Source organism: Trachypithecus francoisi, unplaced genomic scaffold (assembly GCF_009764315.1).
Source record: "Trachypithecus francoisi isolate TF-2019V2 unplaced genomic scaffold, Tfra_2.0 Lachesis_group3, whole genome shotgun sequence".
NCBI classification, from domain to species: Eukaryota; Metazoa; Chordata; class Mammalia; order Primates; family Cercopithecidae; genus Trachypithecus; species Trachypithecus francoisi.
In genome coordinates, this window is record NW_022681468.1 from 148,010,332 (window position 1) to 148,028,842 (window position 18,511).

The 18,511-nt window shown below is 40.5% G+C and overlaps 1 protein-coding gene across 1 annotated transcript; it reads right to left on the bottom strand.

The window, feature by feature from the left end:
- Positions 1–430: 430 nt before the first annotated feature.
- LOC117071117 (E3 ubiquitin-protein ligase HERC2-like) lies at positions 431–18,511 on the bottom strand. Its single transcript, XM_033190874.1, has 13 exons — positions 18,503–18,511; positions 18,125–18,300; positions 14,273–14,315; positions 11,011–11,092; positions 10,756–10,899; positions 9,286–9,376; positions 8,829–9,006; positions 8,566–8,647; positions 8,309–8,477; positions 7,398–7,542; positions 6,278–6,503; positions 1,461–1,632; positions 431–574 (listed from the first exon to the last, which is right to left on the bottom strand). The coding sequence occupies exons 1-9, from the start codon at positions 18,509–18,511 to the stop codon at positions 8,362–8,364; spliced, it is 921 nt and encodes a 306-aa protein (XP_033046765.1). The 3' UTR covers positions 431–574; positions 1,461–1,632; positions 6,278–6,503; positions 7,398–7,542; positions 8,309–8,361.

Consider the following 18,511-nt stretch of genomic DNA (forward strand, 5'->3'; position numbering starts at 1 on the left):
TTATCTTCAAGTTGGTTTTTTCCCCCAAAATAAGTCACTAAAATTCTTGACTATCAGAACTTTAAGGTTTCAGAATTGCAGATAAAGGACTGTGAACTTGCACTTAATGATTTTTTGAATTAGATTTAAAAAAAAAAAAATTTTTTTTTTAAGATTTTTTGAATTAGATTTTTTTAAAAAAGAAATCTAATTCCACTTAAGCACTTTAAAAGCTCCTTTACAGAGAATATTCTTCTAAGTAACGCCAAAAATCAAAGCGGGAGGCACAGAAACAGCCTAAACTAAATGACAGAATGAGACTTTTCTAGACACAAAGTAGCCACCTTTTACCTTCTGATCTAACGTTGCTTTACGATTCGCTTTTACCTTCTGATCTAAGGTTGCTTTTACCTCTCTCTTTTCTTGCCATGGATTTGGACTCAGTCTGTCTTCCATATCAACAGCCAGCATGCATTCTTCTCCATTCATGGGACTAGCCATGGCAGACGTGTCGGAAGGGGCCGCGGGGGAGAACGAGGGGCACTCCACCGGGGCAATCATGGCAGCCGGCATCAGGGCCCCGACAACGGCATCTCTGTCAGGACACAAAGCCCGGCCTGTGGTGAGCTGCCCCTTCTCCACAGCACCACAGGAAGTGGCGAGGCAGGACTAGCACGCACACTGAGGCATTTCCTCATTTTTATTGAATACATGTAAAAGAGTTTTGGAAACCAAACATTATTACCTGTATCCTTGGGCTAATAGCTAAAATGTTTACTCTGGATTTTATTTATTTGAAAAACCAGAGTAATGGCAGGTGAAAAACTGCCAAACACAAAAACCAGACCAGAATGAGATTCTGGCTGTCCCTGAGAAATCCTCTTGGGGTGCCGTGAGAGGCTGAGGGCTGGATAATTGACCAGCAGGCAATTTTGTGTTTACTGAAAGCCACATACTGGGCAGCTAGGACTCAATGGCCTCTACTGAATGACTGTTTTTGTTCTGAAACTAATTTTCCTATGTCAATACACCCATCAGGTCCATAGGTGTGATACATTAGTAGATGGGCAACTTATCTAGGCTGTGGGAAAGCAGCAGAAAAATACTGCAAAATGCTGCATTGGCAAAACTCAGCCTTCTCAAGTGAGCCAAGGGGATGCTAAGTTGTCTTAGACATCACTATAAATTAGTATCACCTAATTCTTCTTTTCTTCCCCCAAATATTAATTGTTAGAGTCTACTGGCCAAAAAGAATAGTGAAAATGTTCAAGTTAGTTTTCTAATTCATATTTCAATGCCCATTAAAACACACACAAAGATATGATCAATCACCATCAAAGAACATGTGACTTACAACACACAGCATTTAAAGACAATAATATGACATTCTTGGAGACATCTGATCAACGAAAAGAAAAAATATCACAAAAACCCAAAGCTCACATAATTGCAGAATTTCAAAAATTAGCACAGAAGCCTACCTGGCATACGTGATTTGCAATGCTGTAAGAATATGCGATAAGGCCTGCTGTTTGGCCAGATTTCCATCCAGTGACAAGAGAATCTTGGCAAGAGAAGGGCGATTCGGCTTAGAATTACTTGCACCACTTATTTTATTACTGGCAGCAGAAGAATCAGTATCTGAAGGCACGCCTATAAGGGAAAAATAAAATGTGCATTTTGTTTTTAAGATCACAATTTCCTCTATTTCTATAAAATCTGACCTTATAGGTTAGTTCCAAAACACACTGCAATCTGCATTTTGCTATTTCACAGAGCACCTATTAGGCTCATTCACAGGCCTTCAGAATAAGAACACCACTTATCCATACTTTGATAAAGAAGCTATTTTCAGCAAAATTTCACTGTAACTGCAAAAAGACGTAGATGCTTGTATAAAATGCACTTACAAATGTTTATGTTATATACATATAAGCTATGAAAATGCTACAATAACTACCTGTGTTTTCTTAGCCTGGTGAGGCAAGACAAAAAAGAATACAAAACAACAAAGAGAGAAGATGTTCACCAATAAAGTCTCATCAGGTTCACTTCCCTGCAAACTCCCAGGTCTCCGCAGGGGGAGGGAGTCAGGTGGAGCTGGTACATGTGTCTATATCAACTCATCCAAATTGATACACAGATTTAATGCAATTCCTACCAGCATTCCCGCAAGAGTTTTTGTCAAGATTATTCTAAAATGTATATGGAAAGGCAAAGGAACAAGAATAGAAATAGAAAAATGAGGAGGAGGAATGAGTCTACCCAATCTCAAAAGTTGTTTTAATACCATAACCAAAACTGTGTGGTACTGGCATAAGAATCTATGGAATAAATAGCGAACCCAGAAACAGAACCACACAAATATGCCTCACTGACTGTTGACAAATGTGCAAAAGCAACTCAGCGGAGGCTGAGTTGGACAGCCTTTCAGCACGTGGTGGTGGAGCAACTGGACGTCTGTGGGCAAAAAACCCAAACTTCAGCCTAAGTCTACACCTTATGCAAAATTAAATCCAAATGGATCATGACTTAAGTAGAAAATATAAAACTATAAATCTTTTAGAAAAAAATAGGAGACGGTCTTTAGGATCTAGCACTAGGCCAAAATAGACGACACCAAAAGTATGACCTACAAAAGAAAAAACTGATGAATTAGACTTCATCAAAATTAAACACTTTTGTTTTATGAAAGGAAATGAAAAGACAAGCTAGAGACCAGGAGAAAACATTTGCATAACACACATCTGCCAAAGGACTAGAAATATCTAGAATACATAATGAACTCTCTGCACTCAACAGAAAAAACAGCCAATTAGAAAAGGGCATGAAGACATATTTTACCACAGAGGAGATACGGACAGGAAACAAGCACATGAAAAGATGGTTAACATAATTAGCCGTGAGGAAAATATAAATTCAAATCACAATGAGATACAACGACCTATCTACCAGTATGGCTACATTGTAAAAAGATGGTGAGGATATGGGAAAAACTGGATCATCCTCCACTGCTTATGAGATTATAAAATGGTACAGCCATTCCAGAAAACAGTTTGGCAGTTTCTTATCAAACTAAACAATTACCATATGACCAGCAATCACACTCTTGGGCATTTATGTCAAAGAAATAAGAACTTATTTTCACATAAAGTGAATTTTCACATTCACCTGTATATGAATGACATGGCAGTTTTATTTGTATTAGCCAAAACCTAGAAATAATCCAAACGTCCTTCAATGGTTGAGTATTTGATAGAATACTGAACAAACTATGTAATATGTAACAACTTGGATGACTCTCCAGAGGATTAGGCTGAGTGGAAAAAGCCAAACTCAAAAGTCATACAAATAATGTGACATGAAAAGAGCTATACGTTGAGAAAATACTAATTTGAACCAGAAAGGGGAAGACGAGAGTCAAGCCTTATCTTCATCTACCCCAGAAAAGAAGACAGCACAGGAAGGCGAAGGCACTCGCCCCAGTTCATACAGTCAGTAACTAACACAGCCAGAAGATCACATTCCAGTTATTCATAAAAGCAGATGCTGCTAGAGCCTAAATGTCCCCTCCTGAGAGATAAGGGAAAAAAACAAAATATTTGTATGACAAGATGAGGTTCACTTAAAAAAAAAGCAATTGTATTTATTTCTACATGCTAGCAAGGAGCAATGTGAATATTCCCATACAGTAGAAAAAATGATATTTTTAAAAGACCATTTAATAATCTGAAATTCTTAGAGATAATCTAACAAAAGATATGCAAGACCTATACAACATTGGGACTAGAAAACATTGCTGAGAGAAACTAAACACCTAACAAATAAAGAGAAACACTGTGTTCATGGGTTAGAAGACTGAATACTGTGAATCCATCCTTTCCACATTGACTTACAGAATGAATGCAATTCACAGCAAAACCCCAAGCAAGCGGTTTTATAAAAACTGGCAAGCTCGGCCGGGCGCGGTGGCTCACGAGGTCAGGAGATCGAGACCATCCTGGCTAACACCGTGAAACCCCATCTCTACTAAAAATACAAAAAATTAGCCGGGCGTGGTGGCGGGCACCTGTAGTCCCAGGTACTCTGGAGGCTGAGGCAGGAGAATGGTGTGAATCTGGGAGGCGGAGCCTGCAGTGAGCCGAGATTGCGCCACTGCACTCTAGCCTGGGCGACAGAGTGAGACTCTGTCTCCAAAAAAAAAAGACAAGCTCATTTTAAGTTATATGGAAATGCAAAGGGACTACAACAGCCAAAATATATTTGAAAAAGAACAAAGCTAAAGAACTGTTGCATCTTGAGTTCAGGTCTTTTATAAAGCTGTAGTAATCAAGACAATGTGGCATTGCCACCAAAATCCACAAATAAAAACAGTACTGAGAGTTCAGAAATAGATCCATACATCCATAGACAACTGATTTCTGACAAAGGTAAAAGGCAATTCAGTAGGAAAAGCAAAGTTTTTAAATAAATACAACTGAAACTACTGGACAATCAAGCCAAAAAAAGCCTTTCAATCCGAACCTCCCACCATATATAAAATTTAACCAACTGGTCATAGATACACATATCTAAAACTGTAAAACTTCTATAACAGAACACAGAAAGAGAATCTTTATAATCTTGAGCGAGGCAAAGGTTTTGTAGACACAACATCAAAAGTACGCTTTACAAAAGAATAAAAATAAACTAGGCTTCCTCAAAATTAAAAACTTCTAATCTTTAAGATTCACCTATGAAGAGAATAAAATGACAAGTCACATTGACAGAAAATATTAGCAAATTATATATTAGGCAAAGGACTTGTAACCCAGAATATATAAGGAATTCTCAAACTCAGTAAGAAAACGATCGACCTATTTAAATATGGGAAAAGACTTGAACGGACACTGACCAAAAAAGGTATCTGATTCGTAAATAAGCAAGATGCTTGAGATCATTAGTTACTAGGGAAATACAAATTAAAACCACAATGAGATACCACCATACATCTATCAGTATAATTAAAAGACTGAACCTATCAAGGGTTGACAAAAATGTGGAGGATGTGGACCTCTGGAACATCCACTTTGCAAAACAGTATGTAGCGATCTTAAGAAGCTAGACATACACCTACTATATGATCCAACCACTCTTCTCCTAGCAGTTTACCCAAGAGAATTTCAAGTGGATGTCCACACACAAACTTGTATGGAAATGTGCGTTAGCAATTTCACTTATATAGTCAAAAACTGGAAATAGCCCAAACATTCATCAACAGCAAATTGCATTTATTTATCTTAAGATGCTATTCAACAATTTAAAAAGAATAAACTACTGATACATGCAACATAAGTGAATCTCAAAATTATTATGCTGAGTGGAAAAAGCAAGATTTTTAAAAAGAGTATATGCTGTATGATTCCATTTATAGTAAGCTGTAAAACATGCAAACTGGCCTGCCACGGTGGCTCCTGCCTATAATCCCAGCACTTTGGGAGGCCGAGGTGGGAGGATCACTTGAGCTCAGGGGTTCAAGACCAACCTGAGCAACATGGCAAAACCCTGTCTCCACCAAACAAACAAACAAAAATTAGCCTGGCATGGTGACATGTGCCTGGAGTCCCAGCTATTCAGGAGGCTGAGGTGGGAGCTGCAGTGAGCCAAGATCGTGCCACTGCACTCCAGCCTAGGCGACAGAGTGAGACCCTGTCTACAAACAAACAAAAACCCAACCAAACAACAACAACAAAAAGAAAACACGCAAACTGTTCTATAGTGACAGAAATGAAGTTGCTGCATATGGCAGGAAGGAGAAGGGGAGTTAAAAGCAAGAGGGAGATGGGTACAAAGGGCCAGAGAGAAACGCTAGAGTAGTGTATGAGTTCATTATCTTTGATTGTGGTGATGCTTTCATGGATCACACATATTTCAAAGTTGATCAAAATGTATACTTAAAATAGATGCAGTTTATATTATGTCAATAATAACTGAATAAAGCTGTTAAAAAATACGAAAGAGCCCACTACAGTGCCTGTATCTCTCAGGCAGTTATTAGGAGTCCTGTTTACACACAAGTACAGCACTGTGAGTTTACCTGATCATAAATACAAGAATCAGCAACATACTTTCTTCTACAATTTTCATTCCAGCATGGATAAATCGCATGAGAGCACACCACAATTCCTCTGTGTCTTTAGATTCATAATGCAGTTAACACAGCACTACAACCTCTAATGCGTTGGCACACAATTAAATAAATCTGTAAGGTTGCTGTAATCTACAGAAAAATCTCAGAGAAGACACAAATCTGTGTTACCTAAATAGGAAGCACCTAAAGGATCTCTTGCAGTCTGGAAGAGGACGGGCTCGTGCACAGAGGGCGTGGCCACATCCACGGTTGTCCACGCCACGCTGTGGGACGAGCCGCAAGCCACGCGCGTGATCTTCTGGCCTTCTAAGCCTTGCATGAGTGTGGGCTTCCTGTTAACCGTGGTCGTGCCATTGCCCTGCTGGCCATGGTCATTGTCACCCCAAGCATACACCTGTTTACGAGGGGGGAAAATGCTTATAATTTTTCAACATTTCAGGACATTTTCTTTAATGTAATTTTTACTTCAAAATGCTTAACGTGTATGCCACGGTAGTTGAAAGAATTGAGTTCTTAAAGGTGAAAACAAACCATTTCACGATCTTACAAAATGGCATCAGTGTACGACAATTCTGAAGAAAATCTAACCATGAAAACGCTGGATAATACCTATAAAAGGAGTATTTTCTTAATATTAATCCAATTCTGTTTTGTTGCAAGACACACAGAAGCTCCTCTCTTCAACTAAGTGCAATAATTTTTTTCCCTTGTATTTTGCAAAGAAAAATGACCAAAAACAATATGCTCATTTTTCAAGTAAGTTGCTTCTTGGCCTTGTAGAACTATAAAGTATAATTCATTTTGACTCAAAAACAGTAATGGTAATTTTGCTTTCATAAATAAAATTTAAAAGTGAATATCCACAAGCCAGTCATAGCATATGCTCCTACAAGCAGAAGAGACAGTAACACTTGTCAGGCGGTAGCTCTGTCTCTAAAATGAGGCATGGATCCCTCCTCGCCAGTTAGCAATTCTCTAAAGGGAAGTCTTGCTAATACCTTGCCGTAGGAGCATCTTCAAGAATAACAATCTTTCCACACACTTTTCACGCAGACTTCAGAATGGGAACGTGTCTTTTCTGAGGACCCCGCCCCCCAACCCCTGCAGCCGAGCAGGCAGATACACCAGTGGGCAAAAGGGACGCGTCCTGCCCTCATGGTTCTTCAAGCAATAAGACTCGGCTGATTTCATCAACAGCTGTGATTTCAACAGGACGAGCACCATGTCGTGACCCCCAAGTCCCCCAAGTCAGGATGGCACGCCACCCCCAGGCCACCTGCAGCCTTACCTGCCCCAAGTCCATGACCGCCAGGCAGTGCAGGGCCCCGACAGCCACATGCACGATCTTCTTCCCTCTCAGCCCCTCCACCACTTGCAGTTTCCGCACGTGCACGTCAGAGCCATGGCCCAACCTGAAGTAATCCCCCTTTCCCCTGGGAGAAGGCCAACGGTGGAGTGTTACGATACGTTATGGTCTGACAATGCTACACAAGAAAACGCTCAGTCTCACATCTTTCACAGCCAGCTCAGTGACATCACACACGGCACTCAGGGTCTTTGAACTTACATTCAAAATCATACACCGTTAATTCAAATTAACTTATGAAGTCAGCTGGGAAAAACCTTAATACTTTAATACATGTGTTACGATATTTAAGTTACTGTTGTAAGTTTTCATATAAAGAGACTGAAAATAAGACACACCACTGCAAACACCTATCCAAAGTCCTATCTGGTATATACCTTTCTCAAGCTGCCTCTGGTCATGACACTGGCACTAAGGCCTGACACACCATTCAAGGCCAGTCTGGGCACCTGCTCTTTTGCACATTAATAAAATAAGCTTTGACAAGAAATACATGTTAACTTTTTCAGGATCAAAGGATTCAGAAGGTTATTTTGCTCTCATTTTATCCTTAGGCTTCAGCAGAAGAAATCTTTCCTATAAATCTCACCCAAACAGGAAAGGTAAGTGGCCTAAAATTGTTCTAGTATTTTCAAAATGACCCAGTTACAATGGGAAATTTCTTCTTGCACTATTGTCACGAATCCCAACTCAATATCCTTTCAAGGACAAAGATGCATAAGTAACAATCTGACAGGTCACAATCACGCCGGGGTGGGCCTGGGGTGAGGCCCAGGTTCCCCGCATGCACCTGCACAAGCGCGCACACTGTGACAGGGAGGATGTTTACGTACCATGTCCACACCACTCCAGACTTGTGAGCGCCAGGGAGAACTGAGCTCCACACTCAATCTGGCACACCCCCTGTCCATTGTCTCTCAATGTTCTGGGGAATGTTACAGCCTTCACTTCCGCCTCGGCCCAATTTTCCAAAGTCACCATCACCCCAGGAAAATACCAAACCTAGGTTTAAGAATATACATATACTTCAGGCCAACGTTTCCTATCATTCTTACCCACCCAGGAGCACAGAATCATGCCAGGCACTCACCTTCATCGGTCAGAGCCAGGGTCTGTGCGTCTCTACTCCCACATACAACCTGGATTACTCTGTGACCGAGAAGGACTTTCACCTACTCAATTACAAATTTAAAAACAGAATCAAGCACAGGCACGGAGAAAGCAAGTGAATTTCCCAAAGACAAAGCCAACCATGCACACACCTTTATGAACTTTCCTAGACTCGAAGCTTAGTTTCTCTTGAAATCTTCAGATGGTAAGCTTTCTGTAAGCAACAAAAATGCGTATAATCACCATTTTGGGCTTTAGCTGGGTCGTATTATCCCCATGTCCCAGACGGCCATACTTGCCAAGGCCCCAGGTGTACAGTTCTCCGCTGGATGTGAGGGCCGTGCTGTGCGAGCTCCCAAAGGCGATATCCCGGATTCGCTTGGTTTTCAGGGCCTCGATCAGCCTTGGCTTGTCACAGTTCCTACAACAAGAAGAAATCAGCTCCCTACAGTCAATCCGTCCCTTCTTAGAGACGAAGGAAAAAAGACATCTATACTGATCCACATGTAGTCAACACAAGATACACAGATCAACTATCAAACCTTAAAGCAGAACCGATGAGACCAAAACACAAAACTGTGTTAAAAAAAATTGTTTAAGATCCATTTCCATAATCTAGTCTAATTTTCTGCAAAATAACTTTCAAGAGTATCCATAACAGTTTCTTATTAGCAAATGAGACTAAAGAAAGTACCCTTACATTCTGCTGAAGTGTCCAAGTTTTCCGTTGTCACCTTCGCCCCACGAAAACACTTCTCCATCGACAGTTAAAGCCGTCGCGTGCCGGCCACCTGCAACATGCACAGGTGTGCAGATTGCCAAAGGGCGAGGTACAGAGAGCCCACAGCATAGCTCCCTATTTTGCCTGGCATGTAGCACACACTCAATGAGTGTGAGCTGAATAAATGAGTAACTCAACAGGATCAACAGCGGAGTTAGCAGGAAAGCTTTCTGGGACATATGTGTCAAATAAGTGAATTTTTACTAAACTACAAATTTAACTCTAGAAAGAATTTGCAAAGAGGCAAAATAATACTGATTATTAATAGGGTTCCTATTATGTTAAATACATGAAAAATCAAAATTTAGATGAAAAAAGTAAAAATAATTTGTGATTAGACAAAACGTAAAAATAGTGTCAATTTAAGCTTTTGAGAACTGTACCTCAACAGTGAAATTATTCAATCATTTGCATTAGCATTATACTCACTCTTCCCAAAACACGCCAACTGATGCTCTTTCCCCAGCATGGAATATTCTCAAAGTCCATACAACCTGCCTCAGGATTAAAGGCATGACCACTCCTACACAGTGAGTTCCTGCCAACTCCTGGGCTTTGAGAACATCACAGCAGACCGTGTTTGTAATCCCCCAGCGCTCATTCTCCCCCTTCCTTACCAACAGAACCCCCATGTTAATGTGCTCAGCTAAACACCACTTCCCAGCCTCCTCTACCCCCAGGAGATGGTGAGTGAAATGAGTGGGGCTTCGGAGGGGCTCTGGAGAGAGGGCTGCATGGGTGGGAGGGCACACTGTGTGGCGCTTGCCTCTTCTGCCAGGCCTGGCCCTGGACTCTGGGGGCCAGAGCTAGTCTAAGACTATCTTCCCACAAAGGGGGACACAAAGGACCAGCACTCCTCATAGACACAGCCCTGCTGGATGGACTCTGACCCCACCTCTGGACTTTTACAAACGAGAAAAGTAAAACTCTGCATTGCTTAAGCCACTATCATTTGGATTTCCTGTTACGCGGGTGACACTGAGCCCCGTTCAGCAAAGGTATGAACTGAATTAGAACTTAGTGTCTAATTCAGTTCCGTTCCTCAGAGGCCTAGCACAGTGTTTCCAAAATAAACACTCCCTACACTGAAAGAGTGGTCTGTTTTTTTTTTAAAGGATCTTTCTCATTACTTGGGTTCATAGATACTTTTGGGAATCTGAAGAAAGTTATAGACTCTTTCTCAGAAAAACAGCCTGCTTTTAGGCAAAGAACTTGATTTGGCAGCAATGACTAAATTCTAGACCACCTAGAGATTTACATTATCCAATTTTTATTCCTACTAAGTAAAAACTTAAGAAAGAATGTAAGGACACCAATTAGGGCTTTGGTTAACAATGGAGCAAGAGCAACAAGCTGATCCACACAGGCCTGCTGGTGCTTGGTTTGTACCTGAGTGAACAGCCACCTTCTTCACCACGTAGCTGCTGAGAGCTGTGATCTGCCGTGGGATGGGCACCGTCCCGCTGGAAATGCCCAGCCCCAGCCGGCCATTCGTGGCTTCTCCACAGGCGTACACCTTCCCTTCCACAGTCACTGCAAGGAACAACGGCCAGAAGAGGACTCACTTTTCACAACATTAAAAACTTTTCTGTTTTTTGGTGCCAAGCATAATTAAAAAATTTTTTAATATTAGAATAATCATACCTGCAAACAAACTTTTAGAACCACCAGCCACCTGTACCACATTCAAAGCAGACAGTGTCTCAGAGAACGAAGGAACCTTTATCTAGAACAGAATATTTTTAAGAAAAAAAAATTTTTTACTTGCATGTTTAAAATTATGTTACCTTATTATATGATACAAGGAATTACAGTCATGCACTGCATAACATTTCACTCAACCACAGGCTACATATACGATGACAGTCCCAGTAGATCATGATGGAGCTGAAAAATCCTTACTGCCTAGTGGTGTCCTGGCCATAACAACATCACAGTCCAACCAGTTCCTCATGTGTCTGTGGTGATGCTGTGTCAACAAGCATCTGTGCTGCCAGCTACATATCAACAATTCCTAATATCTCATAATGATAACAGACAACTGCTACTGGCTTATATATTCACTATGCGATACTTTCTATCATTCTTTTAGAGTGTATTCCTTCTACTTTTTTTTTTTTTTAAGCCGACTGTAAAACAGCCTATAGCTGGTACTTCAGGAGGGATTCCAGAAAGCACTGCCGTCACAGGAAAGGACAGCTAGCTCCTTTGTGGGGGTGAAAGAGAAGTAACACTATGATCCTAGCTAGGCTAATGTATGTGTTTAAGTCTCAGTTTTTAACAAAAAAGTTTAAAAAGAAGAATGTAAAGAAAACATTTTGCACAGAGCTGTGTTTGTGTTTTAAGCTAAGTATTATCATAAGAGTCAAAAAGTTTTTTAAAAAGTGAAAAGTTCACAAGTTACAAATAATTTATTATTCAAGAAAGAAAAATATTTTTTATAGAGTAGCCTAAAGCATATAGTGCTTCTAAAGTCTATAGTAATGTGCACTGACTCACCCAGAGCAACTTCCAGTCCTGCAAACTCCATTATTCATGGTTAAGTACCCTATGCAGGTGTTCCATGTTTAATCTTTTACACTGTATTTTTACTGTACCTTTTCTGTTTAAATACACAAATGCCATTGAGTTACAACTGCCTACCATATTCAGTACAGTTACATGTTGTAACTGTACTAGGAGGAGCAACAGGCTATACCATATAGCTTGAGTGTGTAGTAAGCTACACCATCTACGTTTGTGTTAAGTACACTCTATCATTTTCCAACAATGACAAAATCACCCTACCAAAACTTTCTCAGAATGTATCCTCATCATTAAGTAACGCATGACTGTACTACTACTATGTATGGTTACATTAACCAAAGGCGTTGGTTATTCCTTGGAGATTCACACTAGAGTGTTTTAAAAATGAAATGATACACTGTGATTTACTTTAAACCAGAGTTGGGGGAATGAGAGGACAGAGACAGAAAAACGTAGGCAGCTGCTGGTAACTATGGAAGCTGGTACCAGGGACATAAGGGTTCGTGATGTTATTCACTCTATTTGGGTACATCTGAACATTTCCATAATAGAAGGTAAAAAATAAAATACGGTTGGTCCTCTGTATCCATGGGTTCCATATCCATGAATTCAACCACCCATGGACTGAAAAGATTTTTTATTGTACCTATACTAAATATGTACAGATATTTTTGTTGCCATTATTCCCTTAACAATGTAATATAACAACTACTGACATACCATTTACATTGTATTAGGTATTCTGAGTAATCTGAAGATGATATACAGTATTTGGGAGGGTGTGCATAGGTTATATGCAAACACTACACTGTTTTATATCAGGGACTTGAGCATCCACAGATCTTGGTATCCACAGGAAGTCCCGGAACAAATCCCCTATGGATACTGAGGGATGACTATGCATATAATGTAAAGATAAAAACACACACCTGTAGACTATACCTTATTTCAAGTCATGTCCTGCTCATTCTCTGATTCTGACTCTGACATCTCTAAGAAATTATATACTTAAATTTCCCATTGTAGATGGATGGAATTTAATTTAAAATTCCTAGGGCCCTTTGTCTAAAAAACCCTTTATGATTCCATGGGTGAAACAGTCACTACTGCAGTGGAAGAAAGGATTTTCATCACAACCGTGGAAAGATGACTCCGTCCTTGAAGTGAAAACTCCATGTAGGGCAGTGAGCAAGGTCATAGGCTCCCACCAATGGCCTGCACCTCAGGGACCCCTGGACAGCCCTGCACTCCCACAGCTGAGACACCCACAGCTCACTGTCCACTGTTCGCTTCCCAAACCAAGCTCAGGGGCATTGAAACACAAATCCAATTCAAGGCTGCTCCAATACAGATAAAAATTATTGCACCTTGAAAGGAAAGAGTTCAAATGAATGAGTTCTAACTTTATTTCTCAGCTTCTCAACAGGGCAGGCAATAAGGAAAATGTATGATGTGATGTCTCACAGAAAGTAACAGGAAGCCTAAGTTCATGTGAACACAGAGAGTGCCTCTGGGCAATAAAATTTAGAGGAATTTGCTTTGTGGCTCCTCAGCCAGGAGACACTAAGTAATATAAGGAACGCCGAATTCAACTCCAGTTTAAATGCATCATTTCTTACACCTATTCTTTTTCAAAATATGGTCTTTTTCTTCTAAGCAATTCAAAATACAAATTAACCTTTCATCCCAGTACCTAGGGGATGAAGGATGTTGCGAACACAGAGGCTGTGGCACGGCTTCCCATACATGCTTCATGGTTTACTGACAAGGTAAATGAGATCATGGTGCTCTCCACCCACAACAAACCCTGCAAAGAATAAGGCAAGTGTGTATGCGCACACATGTGCATTCTGCTTGTTTCTCTGTGCTCACAAAGCCTTCTCTCTCTGTGCAAGCTACTTTACCCTGAAGAATCTCAGGCACGAAGCACCTGGAGGACAGAGACCACAACCTGCTCGTCTGTGTGCCACTACGGCTTTTTTACACATTATTTTGTTCATGATAGTCAAAAGTGTTTATTGTAGGGAAGGCAAGATACATCTATTGATAGTCTGTAATTTTCGTCTATGCACTTGTGAAATTTTTTCAAAAGTTTATTTTCTAGTTTATTTTCTAAGACTGCAATAAGACAATTATATCTAAAGTGAAATTTTCCAAGGAGAGACGCTTCTGAGGGGTAATTTGGTAATGTCTTTTAATTCGTGTAAAGAAACAGTACAACATACAGAGCGTAAAGTTATTATAAAAACTTCACGAGGTGTGGCTGCTGCCGAGTGCCCCGCCCTGCTGGGTCCCAGGGAGCAGGCCGTACCTTGGAGCCTTTCAGCCCGCCCAGCTGGTCCTTGTCATTCAGACCCCACACAAACACTTCGGTTCTTATCGCAGCTGCCGATTCCAGCGCAGCAGCCTTCTTTCTAATGAGGCTAACCAAGCAAAAAAAAAAAAAAAGAAAAGAAAAGAAAGAAAATAGAGGTTATTCAGCATAAAACATTTAAAAAATAAAAAGAAAAGCAACCTCAAGCATTAAAAATTTTATGGTTACTTTCAGAAACTCTTAAAATTTTGCTTTAATAGAATACAACCTCAAGCATGTACAGGAGTAAGTGCTCTGGAGGGTCAAATTTTCTAGATACCACCATGCTACCTGTTAATACCAGCACTTAATTTCAGCTCTTATTTTTGATGGAAAACGATGATACACTACATTCTCTTTCATCTTAAATACCAACTTGAACATGTGGGAATCATTCCAAGCCATGGAAACAGATGCGCAGCTACCACAAATGGCACTGCAGAGACACAAGAAACCTCCCCAGGAGCAACGCTGGGCCTGGCCTTACAGCAATGTCCCTAAATCTAGACATCTGTTTGGCCAATTATTTTCCCACAGAAAGAATAAAACAGTATGTGGCCACATGACCATGGAGGTACTTTAATACAAACACATGTCCTAATGCTTCTCTCTTCCTTTATACCCTCTGCCCAGGACACCAGCCAGAAGCACCCGATCATCGGCCAGCTGGGCTGAAAGTCCTCGTCTCCTTTCCTTCCTAGAGGACTTGCTGCTTCCACCTTGCTCATCTATTTAATGACCTGCCCTCGACAGGTTAGGAGTTTATTTATTTTTTGTTTTTTTTGAGACAGGGTCATGCTCTGTCACTCAGGCTGGAATGCAGTGGCATAATCCCAGTTCACTGTAGCTTCAACCTCCCAGGCTCAAGCAATCCTTCCACCTCAGCCTCCCGAATAGCTGGGACTATAGGTATGCACCACCATGCCCAACTAATTTTTGCATTTTTTGTAGAGACTATATCGTCAAGGCTGCTCTTGAACTCCTGGGCTCCAGTGATCCTCCCTGCTCAGCCTCCTAAAGTGCTGGGATTATAGGTAGAAGCCACCACACCCAGCAGGTTAGAAGTTTAATCTACAGCATCCAAAATGCTCCAATTCTTGCAACTTCAAAAAAGTATACAGGCCAGTGTTAGATTTTCTTGGCTGACAGTCTGATGCCTGGTGCCGAGAAATTGCTTCTTCTGTATTTGGGGTTTTCACCTTTTTGTTTGCTTTTGCTCTATTTTTATAAGCTAGGATAGATGCCCAAAGGCACCAGAGACTGGCTCCTAGACAGGTATCACTTTTTTCACACATTATATACTAATAAATATTTACTTTCAGGGTTCCAAATTTCACGTTTTGGAATAAAAGTGAAAAACTCTTTCATCTAATACCAGGCACAGGTGAGCAAGCATATGCACAAAATATTGAAATATCTTGTGACACATTTTGACTTAAAAATATGTATGAGGGCCAGGCATGGTAGCTCACACCTGTAATCCTAGCATTTTGGGAGGCCGAGGTGGACAGATCCCTTGAGCCCAGGAGTTGGGAGACCAGCCTGGGCAACATGGTAAAACCCCATCTCTACAAAAAAAAAAAAGCAAAAAATTAGCCAGGTGTGGTAGCACACACCTGTAATCCCAGCTACTTGGGAGACTGAGGTGGGAGAATCACTTGAACCTGGGAGGCAGAGACTGCAGTGAACTGAGATCATATCACTGCACTCCAGCCTGGTGACAGAGTGAGATCCTATCTCAAAATAGATATATATTTCCCATACACACATGTATGTATGTATGGGAAACCAGAACTGATATTCAAGATACTTAATGTCTGGCACCATGTAAGTATCAATCAGCCAGGGTGGAGGCCAGCTGTACATGGTCAATGTGGGAACATCCCAGTTGGGTGCCAGCCTGTAGGAGACTGCCTAGGCCACTGACTCATTCTGAAGTTATTGGCTAATTAATACGATCTTACCAGAAGAAAAACCCATTACAATCAAATATCTAGCTTTTCTTTTGACAATATATTCAATTACATAAAAATTTGATGAATAAGTAACGCTCAAAACATTTTTGGTTATTCCACATATACAATATATGTACTAATAATTTTACAGCCGGGCACGGTGACTCATGCCTGGAATCCCAGCACTTTGGGAGGCCAAGGTGGGTGCATCACAAGGTCAGGAGATCGAGACCATCCTGGCTAATACGGTGAAACCCTGTCTCTACTAAAAATACAAAAAATTTTGCCCAATTCATTTTAGTAGCTACTGAGTAAGAAAATGCTAATCTATAATCCTTTTATTAAAAAATCTCACTGACTTCCTTATTTAAGTGAACTGGTACTGTCCCTATTTAATTAGTATCTATAGACGCAATCAGTTTGAACTATAGCATATAGTATAACATATATTCTAGATAAGGTAATGTTATAGATACTATTTTCTTTTCAACTTCTACACAAAGTTTCTGAAATAAAACAGGACAGAATCCAAAGCCAAGATCAGCGTCCTAGAATAACCTGATTTATTACCAGAGCCGCTACCCCCACTTCTGTCTATATAATGCGCTCAACAACGCCACAGGGCAGCGCTCCGTTGTCTCCTTATGTTACATGCTGCCAAGTACTTACAGCACAGGGCGTCTTGGTCAACAGAGTTCAGCCATCACTGGCGGCTTGCCTCCTGTGCCCGGTCACACCAGCAATCCAAAGCGCCTTGAGAATGTTAACAACAAACCCATTTATTGTGCATACCCTTTGACAGCAATTTCACTTTCAGCAATTTATCTAGGTAAATACAACTTCTATGAGGACACTGACTATCTTCCATTGTTATTATCCGTTATTATCCACTGTTTGCCGCTGGGATGGTAAACAAGGCTTAGAGCAGCCCCTGCACATGCAAGTTCTAGATACATGCCCTGGGAAATGCACAAGCATGCAACAACTTCGCAGATATCATTCTTCTCCCCTAGCATGTTGTCTTCCCTATCAGAAACGCCCTTGCCTGCCCACTTCGTTTCAATAATTCTGACTTCTGTACGTATGGCCTGGGGGGAAGTTTTCCTTGTCCTGACAGATCAATGCTCCAATGCACTCTCCAGGCTGCATGCAATTCTTCCTGCCTCTTACCAAAGCCCTAACATTACACTGATGCGTGTGTCTGTCTTATTTTATTTTGCATGTTCATCACAGTATTCCCAGTATACATAACTGGGAATGGCCCACAGTAGGTGTTCAAAAGATGTTGAATGAATAAATACAGTAACAGTCATCACCACAGTGCTCACACAAAATAAGGAATTGAGTGAGTAAATGAGAATAGTCATAAGACAAAATACTGCACTCAAAAATTACAGGATAGAAGACTAATCATATGGAAATTCTAGAGACGGACAGTAGTGGTGGTTGCACAAAAATGTGAATGTACTTAATGCCACTGAACTGTACACTTAAAATGGTAAACAATATATATATTTCACCATAATACAAAATAAATATATTTTTAACGTTAATGATAAATAACTTAGCAAAAAGAGCTTTAAAATATATCATACAACTTCTGTAGGAAAATACATTTAGTACCAGAAAAAAAGGAAAACTACAAAGGTATATACCAAAATAGTAACAGTGATATTTCAGGTAGAGATATTAAACATTTTCACTTCCCTCTTTTAACGGTATTTTTCTAAATATAATGTGTTTCTACATTAAACACTTTATTTTAAAAAATTACAATTTTTGAAAACAACTGTACTTTACCATTCTTGTGGACATAAAATGACTCTCAGTATGAGACACACTCTAATTAAATGTTTCCTTTAGAAAGTGAGGATCCAGGAATGCAGCCAGAGGTAAGTGAGTACTTGTAACAAATGGCTCTCACCTTCCGCTGTTGCCTTTCTCATCCTCCTCCTCTTCATTATCTGAAGCTAAGAAAGGAACTGCAGCCAAATCTTCCTCCTCTGCCCGGATCCGTCCCAGCAGGATGAGACCATGGATTTTACAATCGATTCCTGAGCTCCTGCACTGCTTTATGGCAATTTCAATATACCTGTGATACTAGACACAAAACACTTGGTAGAATCAAGCATACTAGATCCTCTAACTGGAGAGCGGGGTGTGTGAGGCATGAACATGTACACACAGTTAGAGCTCCTTTACTTCAGTTCTGGAAATACCAACTGAGTTACTCAAAGTTAATGCAGCCACATCTGAGTAATGTTTGCTTCAAAAGAAGTGATCAGCTCATCGAGATGTCTACCTGAGGCAT

Bases quoted from the DNA above. Each gene is read 5' to 3' on its own strand.
- LOC117071117 (XM_033190874.1), bottom strand. The intron at 14,316-18,124 runs GTGAGAGCCATT...TTGCTTGGTTAG, and splicing joins GAGAAAGGCAACAGCGGAAG to CCTCATTAGAAAGAAGGCTG. The intron at 9,007-9,285 runs GTAAGGGTACTT...TTCTTGTTGTAG, and splicing joins CTTGGACACTTCAGCAGAAT to GAACTGTGACAAGCCAAGGC.